General features: G+C 38.1%; 2 protein-coding genes across 8 annotated transcripts in view; both read right to left on the reverse strand.

Annotated features, from left to right (window-relative positions):
- Positions 1 to 576: 576 nt before the first annotated feature.
- CLDN34 (claudin 34) lies at positions 577 to 9,321 on the reverse strand. 3 transcript variants are annotated; one of them, XM_042456503.1, is made up of 2 exons: positions 9,140 to 9,321; positions 577 to 2,594 (listed from the first exon to the last, which is right to left on the reverse strand). In XM_042456503.1, exon 2 carries the CDS (start codon positions 2,579 to 2,581, stop codon positions 1,778 to 1,780), a length of 804 nt encoding a protein of 267 aa, XP_042312437.1. In that variant the 5' UTR covers positions 2,582 to 2,594; positions 9,140 to 9,321; the 3' UTR covers positions 577 to 1,777. The 3 variants fall into 3 exon arrangements, with proteins under 3 accessions (XP_042312437.1, XP_042312436.1, XP_042312435.1); XM_042456502.1 differs by having other exon boundaries at positions 5,244 to 9,321; XM_042456501.1 differs by having other exon boundaries at positions 3,229 to 9,321.
- A 2,407-nt stretch (positions 9,322 to 11,728) lies between these two features.
- Positions 11,729 to 19,361, reverse strand: part of SHROOM2 (shroom family member 2) — a 161,883-nt gene continuing 154,250 nt past the window's right edge. For all 5 annotated transcript variants that reach the window (XM_042456497.1, XM_042456496.1, XM_042456498.1 and 2 more), the window contains 2 exons: positions 16,751 to 17,023; positions 11,729 to 15,439 (listed from right to left, as the gene is read on the reverse strand). In XM_042456497.1, the coding sequence (XP_042312431.1) occupies positions 15,173 to 15,439; positions 16,751 to 17,023 (540 nt within the window). In that variant the 3' untranslated portion in view covers positions 11,729 to 15,172. The remainder of the gene's footprint in view (positions 15,440 to 16,750; positions 17,024 to 19,361) is intronic.

Here is a 19,361-nt window from a genome sequence, read left to right on the forward strand (position 1 = left end):
CATGGGGACTCTGTGGATGAGACATCTTCAAGACCTCTACTCTTCTGCTCAGAACTTGTCATCTCAGGGCCATGGCTTCCCTGATTGAGTCTCACCATCTGGCGTGTGGTCTTCTTCTCTTCCTACTGCCCTCCACCTCCCCCAGCATCATTGTCTTTTCCAATTATTCATGCTTTCTCATGATGTGGATGGTGTACTACTATTTATGTTGTGATTTTGCTATAGTGAAACCATGGGGAGTCTCCATCTCAAGAATTGTTGGTATTTATTTTAAGGCTAGCTAATTAGTCAGGAATGAAGATCTAATTGCCATTACTTTTTTCTTTTCTTTTTCGCTTTGTATTGTTTTTCCTATTAGAAACTATTTATGTGTTGTTTTTGTTAGATGCCACAAGGTCCTGTCCTGTGTAAGGTGTTGTTCAGCATCTTTATAAATGACTTTGATGACCAAATAGAGGGATGTTCATCAAATCTGCAGTTGACATGAGGAGAGGATCAGGATTCAAAATTACTTTTAACAGATTGAAGAGCTGAACCAAATGAAATGAACAAAGTGAATTTCGACATGGATAAATGTATGCAAACTTTATTTAAGCATGAAAAATGAAATGGACAAATACAGGGTGGGCAACAAAAAGATCTGAGGTCTTAGTAGACCGCAACCTAACCATGAGTCAACAGTGTGATGCAGAAGCCAAAAAAAGCCAGTGAAATTTTAGGCTGCAGCAACAGATTGAGGGAAGTAATAATCCCACTCTATTCTGCTTTGGTCAGAATTCAATGGGATACTGTATTGACAGGATAAATTCTATACAAAGTCACAGACTGCTAAGGGCAGAGAAAATCACGGAGAAACCTGCAGTCAATTCAATCTAAAGGTCTTTAGAAAGTGCAGTGTATATGATGGCAGCCTTAAGTGTGGAAGGAAGTATTAGATATCCCTTGCTGATGGCTTCTCCTCCTCCTAGATTGGGGTGAGGAACTCATGGCCCAGAGGCTGCATATCAGCCATCTCTACATTTCTAGAAACTCCAAAAATCCTTTAATGATAATGATTTTACTGCCCAATTGCATGGCTAGGGAGAAGGAGTTGCCAATACCCCCTGGATGATTTCTCATCACTAATGGCTGATCTCCCCCCTGCCCCGCAAGTGCAATCCATACATTTAATGTACTGTGTCGTTTGGTCACAGTATTAGTCATTGCATCTGAAAAAGTGAGTTAATATTCAAGAAAGGTCATGACAGAATAATCCAGTTACTTCTACTGGGTTCCTTTATGTCTTGTAAAATAGAGGTTATTGTATACTGTATCCCCCACTGACCCAAATATGCTCTGTGAGCCCTTGGGTTCCTTGGATGTCTACTGAGAATTTGGCAGTTAAACATTAATAACTGTATTCCTTGCTTGGCAATGGAGACCCACTACGTGACCTTGGGGGAATCACATACTCTCAGCCCCAGAAACCCCCATGTTAGAATGTAGTATCAAACATAAGTATGGCACAGTTTAAGACTCTTGCTTACACTCACTTGGATACCCCCTGAAACATAGTTAGGTTTAATTTTAAATTTATTTCATTAAAATCATTTATTTTTTAATGGAAAATTATTTTTAACACAAAGTAAAAACAAACATCTCAAAGTAATGATTGCTATCAGAACAAAATACAATCACCCTTTCAAATATTTACACTGCTGCATAATTAACCTTTAAATATTTAAAACGTAGACATACATTTAATATTTTTACCACTGCATATGTACCTTTTAAATACTTAAATTTTTTGTTCAGCCATGAGTTTGGCAAGATCCACAGATGAGCCACAGTGGGGACAACTTTGCGTCTCACTTGCACTTGCACTTGGTGGTGGATCGACAGCAACTGTAATTAAAGGATGTACTCTATTGGACCTCCTACATTTCCCACCAAGAATAAGGAGTCCACTCAACTGTTGGAAACCTGAAGCAACAAACCCCACATAAATAGCAACGCCAACATCCTGCTTTTTTGGAAGATATGGCAAAAGAAAGGGTACAGGGAAATCTATTCCCTTCCCTGTTAGGACAGAATGCAGGTTCCATGAAAGCGGAACAAAAATGATGATACCAGAGATTAAATTTAGAATGCCTCCAATAGTGAAAAAGGTAAACAAAACTTTTTTCTGTTTTGCATTCTTGAAAACATTCCACAGGGCAAAGGACATGAAACTTATAGCCAGGGACTGTACAACAGAAGCTAAAGACATAAGGTCCTGTGCAATGAAAATTTCCTTTGGGAGGCTCGAGTATTGTTCCAGGAATTCCAAGCATTCCTTCTTCATTGGCTCATCATTCTGAGCATCAACCATGAAACAGGTTCTCCAGATACCAATCCAGATCTTGCCAGAGCTGATGCCCGGTACATCTTCTATAATCCATAGTCTCCATTCATCCACTGCTGTTGATATAACACATAAGATCCAACCTACTACAGCAAAGAAAAGGCCACCTAAGTGGATGCAAGACACTTGGTTTAGCCAAGTTGGAACCAAAGAGTTTTTATCACGTAGCAGCAATGCATTTGGAAGCCATTTGTCCATGTTGGAAGGTTTGCTGAAAATGAAACAACACAACCTGTATTTATGGAGTTATGCACATGCATATACTCTAATATTTATTTTTCATTTCATTTCATTTCGTTTCTATCCCACCTTTCTTCCAAAAAGGGACCCAAGGCAGTTCACAATATAAAATACGTTAAAATAACGTTTAAAAACAATTAAAATAAACTAATATAGAAACCTCCCCTCTTTTTAGCAAAAATAGTGATGCATAGCTAAACCTATGTCCTAGTATGAAAGAAGAACTTTCTTCTAGGGCAAATGGCCCCATGTCCCACTTGAGCCAGAGTGCTTTGCTGTATATTCAAGTAATAGATGCCAAGGCTTATTCTTCCTATTGATATATTGCCTATGGACAATAATGTACTGGACAAGGGCAAATAAACCGAAGTTTAATCCAGACAACACAGAAGTGCTCCTGGTTAGTCACAAGGCAGATCAGTGAAAGGGGGTTGAAACTGTGCTGGATGTGATTACATTTCCCTCTGAAAATACAGGCTTGCCGTTTATGGGTACTTCTGGACTCAGCCTTGAACCTGGATGCTCAGGTTTTAGTGGTGGCTGGGATTGCCTTTGCACAGTTAAAGCTAGTGCACCACCTGGATTTGTTCCTTGGTGATAGATACCTTAGTAACACACACTAGGTTGGGCTGCTTTGAACAGTGTTCAGAAACTTCAGCTGGTCCCAAACAGAAGCCATTTTGGGTGTCAGTCACTGAAGAAGGGTTTGGATTGTTTCTTCTAGCTGCATAACACATCTACATATATAAGCCAATATTGACTTATGGTGACTCTATAAAAACATATACAACATTAATTTAAAAACATATTAAAAACAACACAGTACTAAAACAAAAAAATACCATTATATAAGAACAATCAGGTCTAAAATGCCTGCTGGAATAGAAAAGTCTTCGCTTGACAACAGAAACACGGAGATGCATAATGCATCTAGGAGAATGGAGTTTTCTCAGATTTGGAAATCTGAGCATGTAGGGAGATGGCTAAATTCCATCTCTTAACCTTTGTTTCTCTGATCTTCAGCTACCTAGCAGTCTTATATACCCTAAAGAGATTCTTCATATAAAACAAAGGATAGCCTCAAAATTTTAAAAATAAAAACCCACTGAACAATTTCAAGAAAGATTTGAATTTACCTCTTTGGATCCTCCATCCATCTTTCTATACCTCTGTACTGAGCATGGACATCAGGGCTGGGAAAAGCCTGCCTGCTTAGACCTCTATTTGCAAAGGATTCCCTAGGACCCAGAAAGACCCTACATACAGTCTTTCCTGCTGAAGACACTTGTAATCAAAATGTTCACATTGGAGGGTGTAGTGTGTGTGTGTGTGTGTAAGCCACATTTTCTACTGCTCCTTTAATCTGATTGCCCTTTGTTACTTGATTTCTCCTCCTCATCCTTTGCATCTGTTTTGTTTTAACTCCCTTCTTTTCTCATTCTGTCTTCTGATGGTAACATGTTTAGAATAATTGTTCTAAGTTCGCTGCCTTGCTTCCTGCAGATCGACTGGTCTCTATGGCTTTTGCTTTGTGAACGAACAAGTCCTCACAGACCTAACTAGAGGACCTCAGTGTTACCTGAGACCTAGCAATTGATCTGCTGAGGCTGAAATGCATCAGAATGCTGGGGGTGGACAGTTAAAACAGACCAGCTCTTGCTAAGCCTTCTCAGAAGTAGAGTCCATTAGGTCAAGGAGAGTTACCCCTGCCCAACAAGTTTAAATACCATATATGGGCAGGGTGACCAGATACCCTCCTTTTCCAGGACATGTCCTAAATTTCAACCTTCTGTCCAGGGGGAATTTCAAAATGTTCTCCATTTTTAGCATGAATTTATATTTATATGGGTGTGCCCAGCTTTTCACTTGTAATGTCCTACATTTTTCTTGAATGTCCTACATTTTGTGGTGCCTTGACCTCTTTTGCGATTAGAACACAAAGTCACACTGATATTGACAGTGAATAGCTCTCCAGATATTGTGGCCTGCCACTCTTAAGCAAGCCTAGGTGAGGGATAGTGAGGTTTGTTCACCAACCTCATTTTGATGGACACAAATTGTCCAGTCCTGGTGGAGAGACTTTTTTGTACCTTAGGACACCTAGAAAGCATTTGGTCATCAAACCTGGGAGTTATGTACCTGGAGAGCTATAGCAGCAAAGACTTGCAGATTTAAGTTTATTACAGCAGCTTTGGGAGCTGGGAGCTGTCTAAGCTTTTGCTTCTTCCCATAGTTATCAATAGTTTCCCATAAAAAAATGGACAAAGGCACATAGGTATCCCCTGCACTTTCACCCTAAGAAAGGAGAAATTCTAAAGCACCACGTGGCTCTAGACATCTTGCTCTATTTGAAGAAGTCCAGATTGCTTAATAGCATATGCTTACATGAAGCGAACTCTTCAACCAAGTGATATCACCACAAAAGGAAGGGCTTTCCCAGCTCTTTAAAATGAGTTCCTGATCTGAGACACAAGATCTGAATGTGGCTTGTGATCTCTGAAGACACAAGACTTGGATCTGGTTTGTGATCTCTGACACACACGACCTGAATATAGATCTGAATCTGACTTGTGATCTGTAGACCAGCAATGCTGAACAGGATGCTACGGTAACCACTTACACAGTTCTGAAGCCATTTAGAATGCTGTAAACAAAGATGGAGGAGAAGGAAGAAGTGGAAACCTCTAGTCTTCCAGATGTTTGGGAGTAGTATATGCTGGCATTTGGTTCCAGGACCCTCTGTGGATACCAAAATGTGTGGATGCTCAAGTCCTATTAATGATGATGATGATGATGATTTATAGCCCAACGTTTCATAGGGAATCAAGGTGGGTTACAGCATCTAAAAACACTGTATTACATATCAAATCTAGTTAAAATTAATCCCTTGCCCAACTGCACATCCCTGATTATAAAACTAAATTAAATTATTTACATATAAAAACATTGTGGTGATAAGATCAACAAAGTTGGGGGGGGAATCTAAGAAGGACTCTATAATAGGAGGGAATAAGCTGCATCGTGCTCAGGGAGGGGAGGCTAGTTTGGAAAGGTCTACCAGAAGAGATCTGTCTTAACAGCCTTTTAAAAGGCCGTCAGGGTGGTAATGTGGCAGATCTCCTCCGGCAGGTCGTTCCAAAGCCTTGGAGCAGCAGTGGAGAAGGCCCTCTGGGAAACAGTGGACAGTTTGGACTTTTTAGACTGAAGTAAATTTTCCCCAGACAACCGTTAGGGGTGGGGCAGACAGTATGGGAGAAGGCGCTCCTGTAAGTAGTCAGGACCCAAGCCATGTAGGGCTTTAAAGGTAATAACCAACACCTTGTACCGTGCCCAGAAACTAATAGGCAGCCAGTGGAGGGATTTCAAGATGGGTGTTATATGATCAGTTCTTGAAGAACCCACATTATATTCAAATGTGATAGTAAAATGGTGTCCCTTACATAAAATGACAAAATTAGGCTTTGGTTTTTGGAATTTATATATATTTTTATATATTTGCAAACTGTGGATGTTTGAATCTGTGGATACAGAGGGCCAACTGTAATCCCTTTCCATTTGGCACACTAGATGGTACTAATGGGAATTGTAGCTTAAAGTACCTTAGTTTGATGTATTGTTTCATGACTATTCCAGGAAAGCATATGCTCCAATGTAAAAGGCATCAAAGCTAAGACAACAATGCAACATCTTTTCCTGTGCTGTTGTTTCTTTTTACCTGCTTCTCCCCATGGATCGAGGCAGGGAACAACAATTAACAGACAAGCAATGTCAGTTAGAAAATATATCAGTTTAAAAGGATAAATAAGATGTACACATATTTAAACAACCTACATTTAAAATTCATAATTTAAAATTCACCATTAAAATATAATCTGGATAAGCCTGCTAGGAGAGGCTGGTCTTTAATGCTCTTTTAAATTTGTTTTTTTAAATTATTTTATTAGTTAAAAATATAAAACAATCAGATCATCAATCACTTACATTTAAAACACATCACATACACCTTCCAGTTACATAAGCTATGATACTTGGGGTCGTAGAGATTTCATCCCGTAATGTCTTGCAAATTCTCCTGTCCTTTCTTCTTCTTCTTAACCCTTATTTATATAGCGCTGTAAATTTACACAGCGCTGTACATACAATCTTTTAGTTAGACAGTTCCCTGCCCTCAGGCTTACAGTCTAAGAAATCTTTCTTCCATTCATCTTTTGTCTTCTCCTTACATATCTCAACTTTCCAAAATCCTTCTCCTCCCCCATCTATCAAATCTCCCTTCATCATTTTCCATTCTTCATACATACTAACATTTTTCTCTCTCCCCTCTCTTATCTTCTGCATAACCTGCCTATACCTTCATTCACATCTCCTCACATACTAACTTCCTCCTCAACCCTTAACAGTTTCTTCACCTCACAATCTCTTGGTTTTCCAAAATATTCTATTTTATGTAACTTGCTTTTATCCCATAAGTTTAACCCATTTGATTCTCTGTTTGCATCTTTGCTACTATTATTACCAAATATCTATTAGATTCCTCAATAAAAAATTTGTGGGTATATAATCTTGTTTCCTATACAGTTGTTTCTAAACATGAACATATAGAGACTAAAAATATATGTAAATAATTAATTAAGCCATATACTAAACTCTCTCTCTCTCTCTTTCTTCTGGTAGTGTTTTTAATTACCAATATTGTGCAAACGTAATATGTGCCATCGTGGTCATGTAAAAACAATTTTTTCCCCATTTTTTTTTCTATTTCTAGTCTGCACATGCTTAATAGATAAAAGTCAGGTTTGAGCTGAATTTCTTTCTTCAAGATTCTTCTGACTATCTTATTTATACACCTCCAATACTGTTTTAGCTTTTTTACATGACTGCCAACAGTGGTAAAACATCCCCGGTTCCCTATCACAATTCCAACATAACTTTGTATTATTTTTGTATATTTTTGCGAGTTTATCTGGGGTGATATACCAGCGTAGGTACATTTTATAAAAATTTTGAGACTTTGTGTACTTTGTTATTTTATTCCACATATTTCCCCATTTACTACTTTCGATTGTGTGCCCTATATTCTTCATCCGCTGTATCATTACATTTTTAACTTTGCTGGTCAATGACCGAATAAACTTTATTACATTACATTACATTTTTAACTGTTTCAGATTCTTGGTCCAGATTAAGTATAGCTTTGTAAATATTGCTGATCATTTTTTCTTTGTCACCAACTATAATTTTGTCCAATTCATTCTCTTCTTCCTCAAATCCTTGCTTTTTAAGATCTTGTCTAAAACATTCTCTAATTTGTCTGTAATTAAACCAATTAATCTCTTGCCCATCTTTTTGCAGTTCCTCCAATGTTTTTATATTCCAGTTGCCTTCTTTCTTTTTGATTAATGTTTTATATGTCAGTCAATTTTCTCCTCCCGTTATTTCTCATCTGCAGAATGCTTCTTGTGGCGAAATCCACTTCGGAATTTTCCTGTATAATTTACGTTTATATTTTTGCCAGAGTCTTAATAATGGCTTTCTAACACAATGATTATTAAATTTTTGTCTGCTTCAATTTTACCACATTGTAAATAAGCGTACCATCTAAATTTTAGGTCATCCCCCTCCAATTCTAATAATAGCCTTCTGTTTTCCAAATTTACCCAATCTTGGAGCCAAGTAAGAGCGCAAGCTTCAAAATATAATTTAAAATTTGGAGCGCCCAGTCCTCCTCTTTCTCTATGGATCTTGTAAAGTTTTCATTTTAACCCTCGTTTTTTCCCCATTCCAAAAAAATTTGGTAATTTCTTTGTTCCACTCTTGAAAAGGTTTATCTGATGAAATAATTGGTAACATTTGAAACAGGAACATTAATCTTGATAGGATGGACATTTTAATTATTGATATTTTCCCTAACAAGCATACTTTCAGTTTACTTCAATTAATTAAGTCATTTTTGATCTCTTTCCAAATTTTGTTATAATTTTATCAAATAATTCTACAGTGTTTTTTGAAATATTAATTCCTAAATATTTTATAGCTTTTTGTGCTTTAATACCCATTGTTTGGCTCAAATCTTGTTCTTTTAAATTTGAACAGCATATTCAGCTGTTGTATCTTTTTCAGCAGGCTATTCCACAGCCTAGGGGCAGCTGAAGAAAAAGTCCTCTGGTTGCCAACTAGTTGCCAAGCTAGCTCTGGTTATATCTTGACAACCTAGTTGCCAATTTAGTTCTGGCTGTGTCTTGGTGACATCAGCCACTTTAGCTTTTTCAGCTGAAACTTGAAGTATGTGTGTATGGTGTATAAGGAGGAATGCAAGCATTATTGCACAAGCAAGTATCACATGGTACGTTCACACAGCAAAACTGTGTAGTTCAAATTTCCCAACACAACGTCAACTGTAGCTCCAATGGTGGACAAAATCTAAATCCTTTTTTAAAAAAGCAAACTTAGCTGTCCCATGTGGCTGCTAGTTCCGACAACTGCATTAAAAGCTGAACTAGGGTCTCATCATCATACCTGCAGGTTTCTTTTTCAGATCTATGCAATCCTCCCCTCCCTCGATGAAAAGGAAGGTAGATAATTAGTTCTTAAGGCCCTTTCTGGAATTATCCAGAGGCACCATCAGGAGGTGGTGTGAATTACTCACATATCATCTTTCCAAGCTTCTGAATAACATGGTGAGTGCTCGGCTTGCAGATGTTACCTGAAAGAACGTAGACAGTAATCATCTGTTTCTTCTTATCTTGGAAGGAAGATGCTTCCAGATAACTAGTGAAACTGTCATATGCACAAATTACCACTGTATAAACCGTGTGGAGTTTTCCTGCATGTTTCACAAGAGTTTTTTATATGGTAATCTGTCACATGAATATTTAATCTGAACAAGGAAAACAAATTATGCAGATTTAAATAAACCTCAAAGGAGTCATACAATTCTGGCCATAAATATTCTATTCTATTTCAAATGTTATTTATATACTGCCTTTCACCAGCGATAAGACCCCAGGTAGATTACAGCACAGATTAAAAAAGAATACAGCTAAAATCAAACTTAATAGTAAATATTTAAAAACAGCACTGAAATAAAGTTTGAAAGCATATAAAATATAATAGATGAGGGGAAAATACAGCATCACCCCTTCCCCATTAAAAAAAACCCTTCTGCAAAAAACAGTTAAGACTCCAAATAGAAAGTTATTTGCCTGCCAGTGGAATGAAAGCAGAAAGGGTGGGAGGGAGTTCCAAAACATAGGAATTAACCTTAATTTTTTTTAAATCAAGGTTGCATCTGCACTGCAGAAATAATCCAGTTTGATGCCACTTTAATTGCTATGGCCCAATGCTAAGGGATTCTGGGACTGTAGTTTGTTGTGGCACCAGAGCTCTTTGATAGAGAAGGCTAAATGTTTCATAAGACTACAAATCCCAAAATCCTGTAACCTTGAGCCATGGCAAATAAAATGGTGCCAAACTGGATTATTTCTGCAGTGCAGATGCATCCCAAGATTCTCCATAGAGACTTACATGAAAGGGAACAATTGGCTGGAATGCCCCCCTCCTCAAATACTGTGTAATGTGTGGGTTTTGTGCATTATGCAACAGCAACATTTTTAGGGTTATGCCCCCTTAGAAATTAAAGAAATGCAGTCTTACCATTTCATGATGTGGTCCATTAACTATGGATTTTCGTAATACACCTTGCATGGACTCAAAATCACCTCAGAGCTTTCTGCAGGACAACTAAGGAAATCAAGATGTTAAGATTGCTATTAGCCATCACTTGAACGAATGCTTGTTAAACTACTAGCTAACTTGAACAAATATGGCAAGAATTGCGGTAACGGGCTCACAAAGGTTTTCAGACTGATACGAAATATTACACTTGTATAACACCATTGTGACTTTCAACTAAATTATGCAGCACTGACATTTAAAACTACCAGAGTAGCTTGGTTTGCTTTGTTCTTTGGTAACCACCATTTTATACTAATACTTAAACTGTGGGGCAGCAGTTCAATAACCTATCACTACTGAACATCTGAATTTCATGCAGTTTCAGCAGCACTAAAATTCATTTCATTTTGAAAGACATTTTACTATGCTCAGTATTTGCTGTAAGTCTAGAATTAATATTCAAATAATTTTGATTTATTTGGTTAATTGTCTCTACACTTATTTTTGGTATGTATATGATAGTTTCAATCGTTCCACAGCTCCCACTGGCACAAGAACAAAATTGTAGTGTGCTAATCAAATAAGAGTTCATTTTAAGAGTTTCCAGGGTTTTGCAGCTATTAATTTAATGCTGCACTATTCTAATGGGGAAATGGATGGATCCCATTCTTGCAAACATTTCCACTCTATGTTCAGTTTCTCCAATCTATAAGATTCTAATTCTGCTTGAAATTTTCAGGCAACAGACACATTCATAAGGAGTAAGTCCCCCACCTACTTTTACCAAACAATAAAAAGAAGCCTTTTTCATGTGAGACTATAATGTGCACTGCACATGCATTAATTTTCATTTATGTAGAACCTCCAAAACCTCATGAAGCATGATTCATGTCCCATCAAATAAAGACCAATATAGTGTTGTTGTTTTTTTAAAAAGCATGTTCCATAAAAAATTTAAAAACGCATAACATGGCCAGTATTTTCACATTAGAAATGGTTACTTCATCACACTTATCTGTGTTACATGTGCACCAGGGGAACTGCAACCAGTTGTGGCTGGTTATGTAGGGCTGATGGAAGAAATATTTTTCAATATTTTGTTACAGGTTCCAGAAGTTTTCCTAATGCATTGCCAAAAGAGGTTTATTTTTTATACCAGCTCTCCTATCGGTGTGTGTCTATGTGTGGGAAATCTACCCAAAGTACCTCCGTATCCCTTTTTCTTTAGTGTGGAAAATAAATTTGGTAAGGATACTGTATGAACTGGTAAAAGTCTAATGAGAATCAAAACATAGTCAAAGTAGTATGGAAACATTTAGTAAAACAGATGGTCTCTACACACATACACACACACACATACAGATTATGCATCATGAACATTATACCGGTGTTGATATGTGGCGTGTGTGGAAATTAACAAAGCACTCCGAATGCTGAAACACAATATTCAGTTTATTTCCCTTGGTCAAGCAAAATGGTTTATCAGTATGTAAGTATTTAAGAAGCAAATATGAAATCTCTCTATGTATTTTTGACTTAGGGTACCAAACTCAAAAGGACAATGGGAAAAATCTGATAATTTTTTTCACTATACACAAAAAAGGTCTAAAAATTGCAATGACCCATAAGGTGAAAAAATTATCCTTCACCTAGAGGTGCCAAGAGCCATTAGCACCATATTTTCTGCTTTACAAAGTGACAATAGAGCTATTTATAGAATTATATACAGCAGTAGGAAGAAACTCTCTTCTAGCCCCTTCCAGGGAACTTGCCAATGCAAATTAAAAAACAAAACGAAACATAAAAGAAATATGGAAGGCAAGCTGAAGGTGGCAATTAAACATCACATTCCAAAAAGGATTAAATACAATTACACATCAATTTCCATATTGCTATCTTCATAAAAATTATGTGATTTAATTCAAAGGACTGCATATATACTGAAGTTATATTTAGAGCTCAAATACACAAATGTAACCACTACAAACAAGTAATGAGAGAAAGATGAATGTTTGCACCTGACCAAAGTAAATATAGTTGTTTATTTTAGCTTGGCTATGTATTTGGGGCGGGGGGGGGGGGAGATTCCAAGGCAAAGTGGAAGCTTTTACATAACAGTGATTGGACACATCAGGTACTGACAATGTGGGGGGAAATGCAGGGAGCCTTTTTTGAATGGTATTAGGAGCAGTTAGTTTGACCAGGACCTTTACTGGAATGTTATGGCGGAAGAGAAGTGTGTAGGAATTTGCTTGATTTGTTGTTATCTGCCATCAAGTCAATTTTGACTTATGGAGAACTTATGAATGACAGCAATCCAAGAGCCTGCTCATGACTTGCAAACTGAGGGCTGTGACTTCCTTTATTAAGTCAATTAATCTGTAGGGTGGTCTCCCTTAAGGCTGCAGTTTTAACCCTGTGGGTTCCATGGAATTCAAGCAGGACCTGTTTCCAATTTGATTTGCATAGGATTGCACTGTGTCTGCTTGTGAAATACTTAATTATACAGAAAGAATTATGCCCCAAACTTGTACAGCTATCATTTTTTTAAAAAAATTGTACAGTTAACACTTTAAAACCTTCATGACCCTATTAACTGAATAATGAGAACAACTGAAGTAAAAGCTTACGTTTACATTCAAATTCAATGGCGGTATCAAGAAAAAAGTTCTTTTTTTAATCCTTTAAGTTAGTTCTACTTCTTAAACAGGGTAATATGGCAGATGGTTCATGATTTAAGTACTGCTTAAATCATTTCTCAGTAAAACTTTTAAAAATAGTCTCTACAAAGAATATAAGATTATCCTTTATCTATCAGAAATATATATTAACAAAAGGGAACTTAGCCTATGCCACAGGCCAGTTCGCTAGCAGTTGTTATAATATCCTTCTTGTGATTTCTTAAAAAAAAAAAAAGTTTTAAAAAACAGGTTTGGTTGGAATTGCAATAAAGGACAGTTTAATAAGACATAGTAGGAGTCTCTGTGTTTAGCAGATTTAATCATCTGTGGCTTGGAACAGAGAATCAAAGTCCTTCTATCACAAGGATACTTGTCAGTAGGAAAGTGGAAAGCCATGCAGACACACCCACCCATCCACTTCAGTGTCAGTTGCATGCAACTGTGAGTACATCTAACCATAAAGCAAGAACGTTGTCTCTTGCAGAGGCAAGAAAAGGGGACAGATCCCTCACAACAGTAGTTGTTGTCACCACATGCACTATAAAAACAATTTGCTTTGTGCAAAGGAAATAATAGACAGAATGAACATTTACCCAGAGTACCTATCACAGTGATGGTGAACCTTTTACAGACCGAGTGCCCAAACTGCAACCCAGACCCCACTTATTTATTACAAAGTGCCACGTCCCTCTGGCTTTCTAGTAAGAAACTCTGGCAAACTCTGTGCTAGGGTGACAGCATGTGTGCCCACAGAGAGGGCTCTGAGTGCCACCTCTGGCACTCATGCCATAGGCTCGCCATCACTGACCTATCATAATATAGTATGAATTCTACCCTGTATTACAGATTTGGGCATATAAGAATCAAGTCTTTCATTACTTCATATATCAGAAACATGAGCTGAATGATACTTTGGTCCTTGGTCCTCCCCCTTGATCTGGTGACCCATTAATAAAGTAATAAATGGAGTGGAACAGGTCTTGTCAAAAGAAATGTCTAAACTTCAAATCAGGTTGCCAGGTCTCCCTTATTTGAGGGTCTAAGATTTGTCCCTTTGGGGGCTGGCAATTGTCTCTTATTATAGGGGATATTCCCTATTTGAAAGTCACAAAAACTGACCCCTAACAAGATTGGCAGGCGTCCCTTATTATAAGGGATGTCCCTCATTTGAGAGATGGAATTTTTCCTTCTTTATAGACTGAACAAGATGCCAATCTAGGCCCTTCATAAAGACCAAAATGTGACATCATGTAATTCATGAATGTGGACAACATGTTAAAATTTTGCAATAAAACACATGGCTAGCTGAATTGAAACCAATACTTTCATCTGATATTTGGTTTATTTCGTAGAACACAAATTTGTTAAAAGATGTTTCTTGATAGTTAACCCTGCATGCCATCAGTTTTGATCCTCACTGCATTTTTGAAAACATGACAACCCTAGCTTCAAATGAAGACCAAGCTGGTATCACTCTCCCTTTCTGCTCCACATCTCCCAATATCAGCCTTCATTCACTTGATGTCCTCCAGATGTGTTAGAATGACCATGCTGGCAGGCAGCGATGGGAAATGCAATCCAGAATATCTGGAGGGTAAGCTCTGAGGTCACAACAAGGTATTTAAAGAAACCCATCTAGCTGCCATGCAAACACACAATTTCCTAGTGTGTTTGGAAGTAGTTTTATTGTAGTTTGTTAAAAGGTCTACTTATCCAAACAGATTTGACATAATTTCTGAAAACGTTATTATGCAACATTTCGCCAAAAAGGATCCAACTGTGCACATTTGAAACTGCCACTGTATCTCACCAACCTGAATACAAGACCATAAAGTCCCTAAAATCAATAGTCCTCAATGCTGTTTTCAAGAGCTTCCATTGCTGGTTGTATAGATCTGAACAGAATTTGCACATATGTTATTTCTGTTAAAAACAACACTGTACTCATGCAAAATTGCCACATTTTCCTTAATGTGCTAAACTGAAACACAGAATCTATTGTCTGTATGATAAAGGGACATCCAAAGAGGATGCTGAATTGTTTCTAGAAATGCAAACAAACTCAAATAGGAACAAACCCTAACTTTATTGCTTTTATTTATGATGTTATTTCTTCAGAGTGGCTCCTCTTAGTGGTCAAAGGAGTGGTGTACATGTCAGTGCTGTCCAAGGCATCCATCTCCTTGTGGGAGTGTCATTTGGGCCTTTCTGGCTGGAGACTGTCGGTCAGACACTTCAGTTGCTCCTCCCCAAGTTTGATTTTGTCCTCCAACTCCCGCTGCTCAATTATAAGGGCTGACTTCATCTTGACAAAGTGTTCATAATCTGCAAGGCTCTCATCATTCAGATAGTTGGCCAAAATGTCAAAGACAATGCGCTCCCTTCGATCCAGGTTTTCCTTCAGCTCCTTTGCATCTTCATGCTGTTGCGTGAGCAGCTTCTGCTTCTCTACCAGGACACGCTTGTTGAGGAGAGAGGAAAGTAAAAACATTCAATCGCTCATAGTACACTAGCAATTAACCTGCACCCAGATCCCAGTTATGATAAAATATGTTTAATTCAAATGAAAACCACTGAGAACAAAGACATTTACAAATGGAGAAAAGGTTTTCTTCTGAAACTTCAGATATGAGTATTTGCAATATTATAGATACTATCACATGAAAAGACTTACGGTGGACCCTTGTTATATGCTGGGGTTTGGTTCCAGGAACCCCTGTGTATAACAAAATCTGTGTATGCTCAAGTCTCATTCAATATAATGACATAGCAAAATGGTGTCCCTTATAAAAAATGGAAAATCAAAGTTTGATATTTGAAATTTATACTTTTTTTGAACATTTTCAAACCGTGGATGGTTGAATCTGTGTATAAAAAATCCGTGCATAAGAAGGGCCGGCTGTGTACATGTATCAAATTTGTAACTTCTGTTGATTTCAACTTGCATTAGCTTAAATCTATCGCCCAATTAAACAACACTTCCAATTTTTTATCTTTCACTTGCTCATGCCCAGTGTCTGGGAGGGGGAGCAGAACTTATCATCTCCCCAGTTTAGAGAAATTAGGCTTTTGCTGCAAGTACCATTTTTAAAAATCTCTGCTGCACATGGACATTCATTCCTGCAAAAATCATGGATCTGAGTGCAACCACTAGCAGCACTTATGGGTTTAAAACATCAGTTAATTAAGATGGCATTTATCAATTGCAAGAGAAAAAAAAACAAGGAAAGACAGGAATAGAAAAATAATAGAGAATAATTATAAGGAAAAACAACTGAAAAAGGAAGACCACAAGATCAAAACAGAAATAACAGAAAGTAAAGTGGAGACCAAAAGTGAATCTAGTCTAGAAATGAGACATACATTTCAGTTCCATAAATCATAAGATAAAATTCTGATTTTGTTGTTTAAAAAAAGGAAGCAGTGCTACAGAAGTATTAAGTGCGTCTCACATAGACTGCACAGTAGCTTCCAGAACTGCAAGATATTCCCTATGCTGATGGGACATTTTAAAAGTTATGATGGTGAATGAAAATATTCTGACATTTGCTGTTCTGTATGCCATTCAAGATCTTAGACTCTCCACATCTTTCCTGTCAAGTTCAACCTCTTATTGTTATTGTCTCAGTGTAATTTTATATTTGAGAGACTTTCATATTTCTAAAGCCTCAGAACGAGCTATATCATTGAGGAAATTTACTTACAATCAAGTGGGCAAAAATCAGACACCCTCTTTCTTGAAACAGAGCAGTAACATAGTACACCATCTTACCCGCTCTTCTTGAGAGGCATTTTCATCCAGGTTGTTTAATGCATTTTCTACCCTGGCTAGCCGACCAGAGAGGGACAGCAAAAGGTTGACCACTTTGTCTAGATCTCCAATAAACATCCGGAACTTGTCAAATTCATTGGGTTTGCAGACCTCTTTTACAAGGGCCTCCACTTCATCTCCAAGTAGATTGTTAGCCTGAATGTCTTCCAGGAGTGTCTCCCGAGCTTCTCGCAGCACCTGCAGCTTTCGACTTATGCTATCTATAAGTTCTTGCTGAGAAAGGAAAGTGGGGGGGGGGGGGGGGGACAAAGCAAATTCAAATTTTAGGCACAACCAGTTCTTGACATGGCAGCAGTCAATTCAGAGAAAGGAGAAAGTGGGAATGAAGTCTTCTGACTGGTCCACAAAAGGAAATTTACTCTTAGTTGTAGAATTATTTATAATACTTGGAAATATTGTATTGGGTACAGATTTAGCTATGTACAGATTTAATCATGGGCTAGTAGAAGCAGACTTCTCTACTTCTTTCCTCAAAGCTCTTCAGCTCCCTGAAAATACTAGACCTGGGAAATGTACTTTTATTCTACATTTTCCAGAATCATTCAGCCAGCATCTACAGGCCATGCTAGCAGGGAAACCCTGGGAAATGTAATCCTAAAAATGTAGCTTTTCCAACCTCTGAGAAGTGCTGCACAGAGTCAGCACATCCTTACTAAATGCAATGAGTTGAGTGGTATGGGGGTGGCATGGGAGGAATCCCTGAATAATGAGTGGCAGCACCTTTTGTGTGCAGAACCTTTTTATCCATGGAAGGCAGATCCTACAACCAATCTATTCATTACAGTAACAAGTTCAAAACAATAAGTATGTTGTGACAAAACAAAAATAATAATATAAAAGAAAACTTAAGACTCTCCTTTGGCAATATGACCATCTATCTGATGCAAATTTGTGACTGTATGTTACACAATTTGCCAATGAACTCAATAAGAAATTCAGACTGTATAATTATACTTGGAGGTTTCTCTTTTAATTTATTCCGCTCAGATTCATTGGGATTGGGAGTTATTACCATATATACTCGACTATAAATCGAGAAATTTATGCCCTAAAATGGACTCCAAAATCATGGGTAGATTTATATATGGGGCAATAAGTTAATGCTTATAAATTTCCTCAAAGAAGACATGCCCACCTTCCTCTGTAGCCTTGTAACAACTCCCTGTTTGACTCCCCAGCGCATTCTCCTCTCTCTCTCTCTCTCTCTCCCCGTGTGTGTGTCTGTTATCCCTCAGCCTTCCTGCGCAGCCAGAGCTAACAGGCAGCTGCTGAGGCAAGGCACACAAACACAGAGAGAGTATGCCCAGGCTTGTACCCCGTTTTGCAAGTTATGAGCCTTGGGAGCCCTGAGGGTGAAGAGCAGAGAGAGAGAAAGGTCTGTGCCCCATTTCACAAGCTACGAGCCTTGGGAGTCCTCGGAGTGAAGAGCAGAGAGAGAGTGGGGTCTGTCCTCCCTTTTGCAAGTCATGAGCCTTGGGAGTCCTGGGATGAAAGGCAGAAAGAGGGGTCTGTCCTCTCTTTTGCAAGCCATGAGCCTTGGGAGTCCTGGGGGTGAAGAGCAGCAAGAGGGTGGGGTCTGTCCTCCCTTTTCCAAGCCATGAGCCTTGGAGATGCTTTTGGTAAGGGGAAGAGTGTGTGTGTGCGTGAACCAAGGTTTGTTTCCCCTTTCCCATGCCAAGACTGTGACTCTTGAGAGAGGTCCAGAGAGGGAGATATAGGGAGGGAAGTGGTGCTTTGTTTCCCCCTTTAGATCTTTTGTAGCATGCTCCAGTGTTTGATCCTTGACTTATCCATTGGTCATATCAAATCCATGATTCTGCCCCCCCCAAAACTGCCCTTGACTTATATACACAAGTTCGACTTATAAATGAGTATATACAGTAGGTGTCCAAAAGATTAATGTGGTAAGCATTTTCACTGACTGATCAATCTGGAAAATGTGGTTCCTTTTAAAAAAAAAGTTAAATATGGGTAATGTTTGATTTGGAGTAACTGGTACAAATCACAGTCTTGTTTCTCTAGCATCCAATGCAACTCCCTGACCATCATTATGAATGATTTATGTACTGCAAAGAGGAAGGAACTGGCAAAACCACCTATGAATACACCTTGCATAAGAAAACCCTTTGAGGTTCATGGGGTTGCCATAAGTTGACAGATGAGGCCATACACACAAACATGTGGTTATTTAGTTGCATCAGTCTGCAAAATTATTTAATTTATACAAGTCATTCATTCTAGAACAATAACAATTTTTGAACTCACTTCAATTTCTCATTTAGTTCATATGTCCAAATAAGTTACAAAATCATACATTTATCATTCAGCCATACTATTTTCTACTCTGACAGTGGCTTTTCCTGGGTCTTGGGCAAGGGTCTTTCACATGGTCCTACTCAACCTAATCCTTTCAGCTAGAGAAAACAGGCCTTCTAAATGGAAGGCATTTGCTTCCCTATATACAGGAATCTTGACAGCCTATTTACATGATAGCTACTATTTGCATGATTTCTTATCCTAGGCCAGGGTGATCTCTGGATTATTTGCAGTG

The sequence above is a fragment of the Sceloporus undulatus genome, chromosome 3 (genome assembly GCF_019175285.1).
Source record: "Sceloporus undulatus isolate JIND9_A2432 ecotype Alabama chromosome 3, SceUnd_v1.1, whole genome shotgun sequence".
Taxonomy (NCBI): domain Eukaryota; kingdom Metazoa; phylum Chordata; class Lepidosauria; order Squamata; family Phrynosomatidae; genus Sceloporus; species Sceloporus undulatus.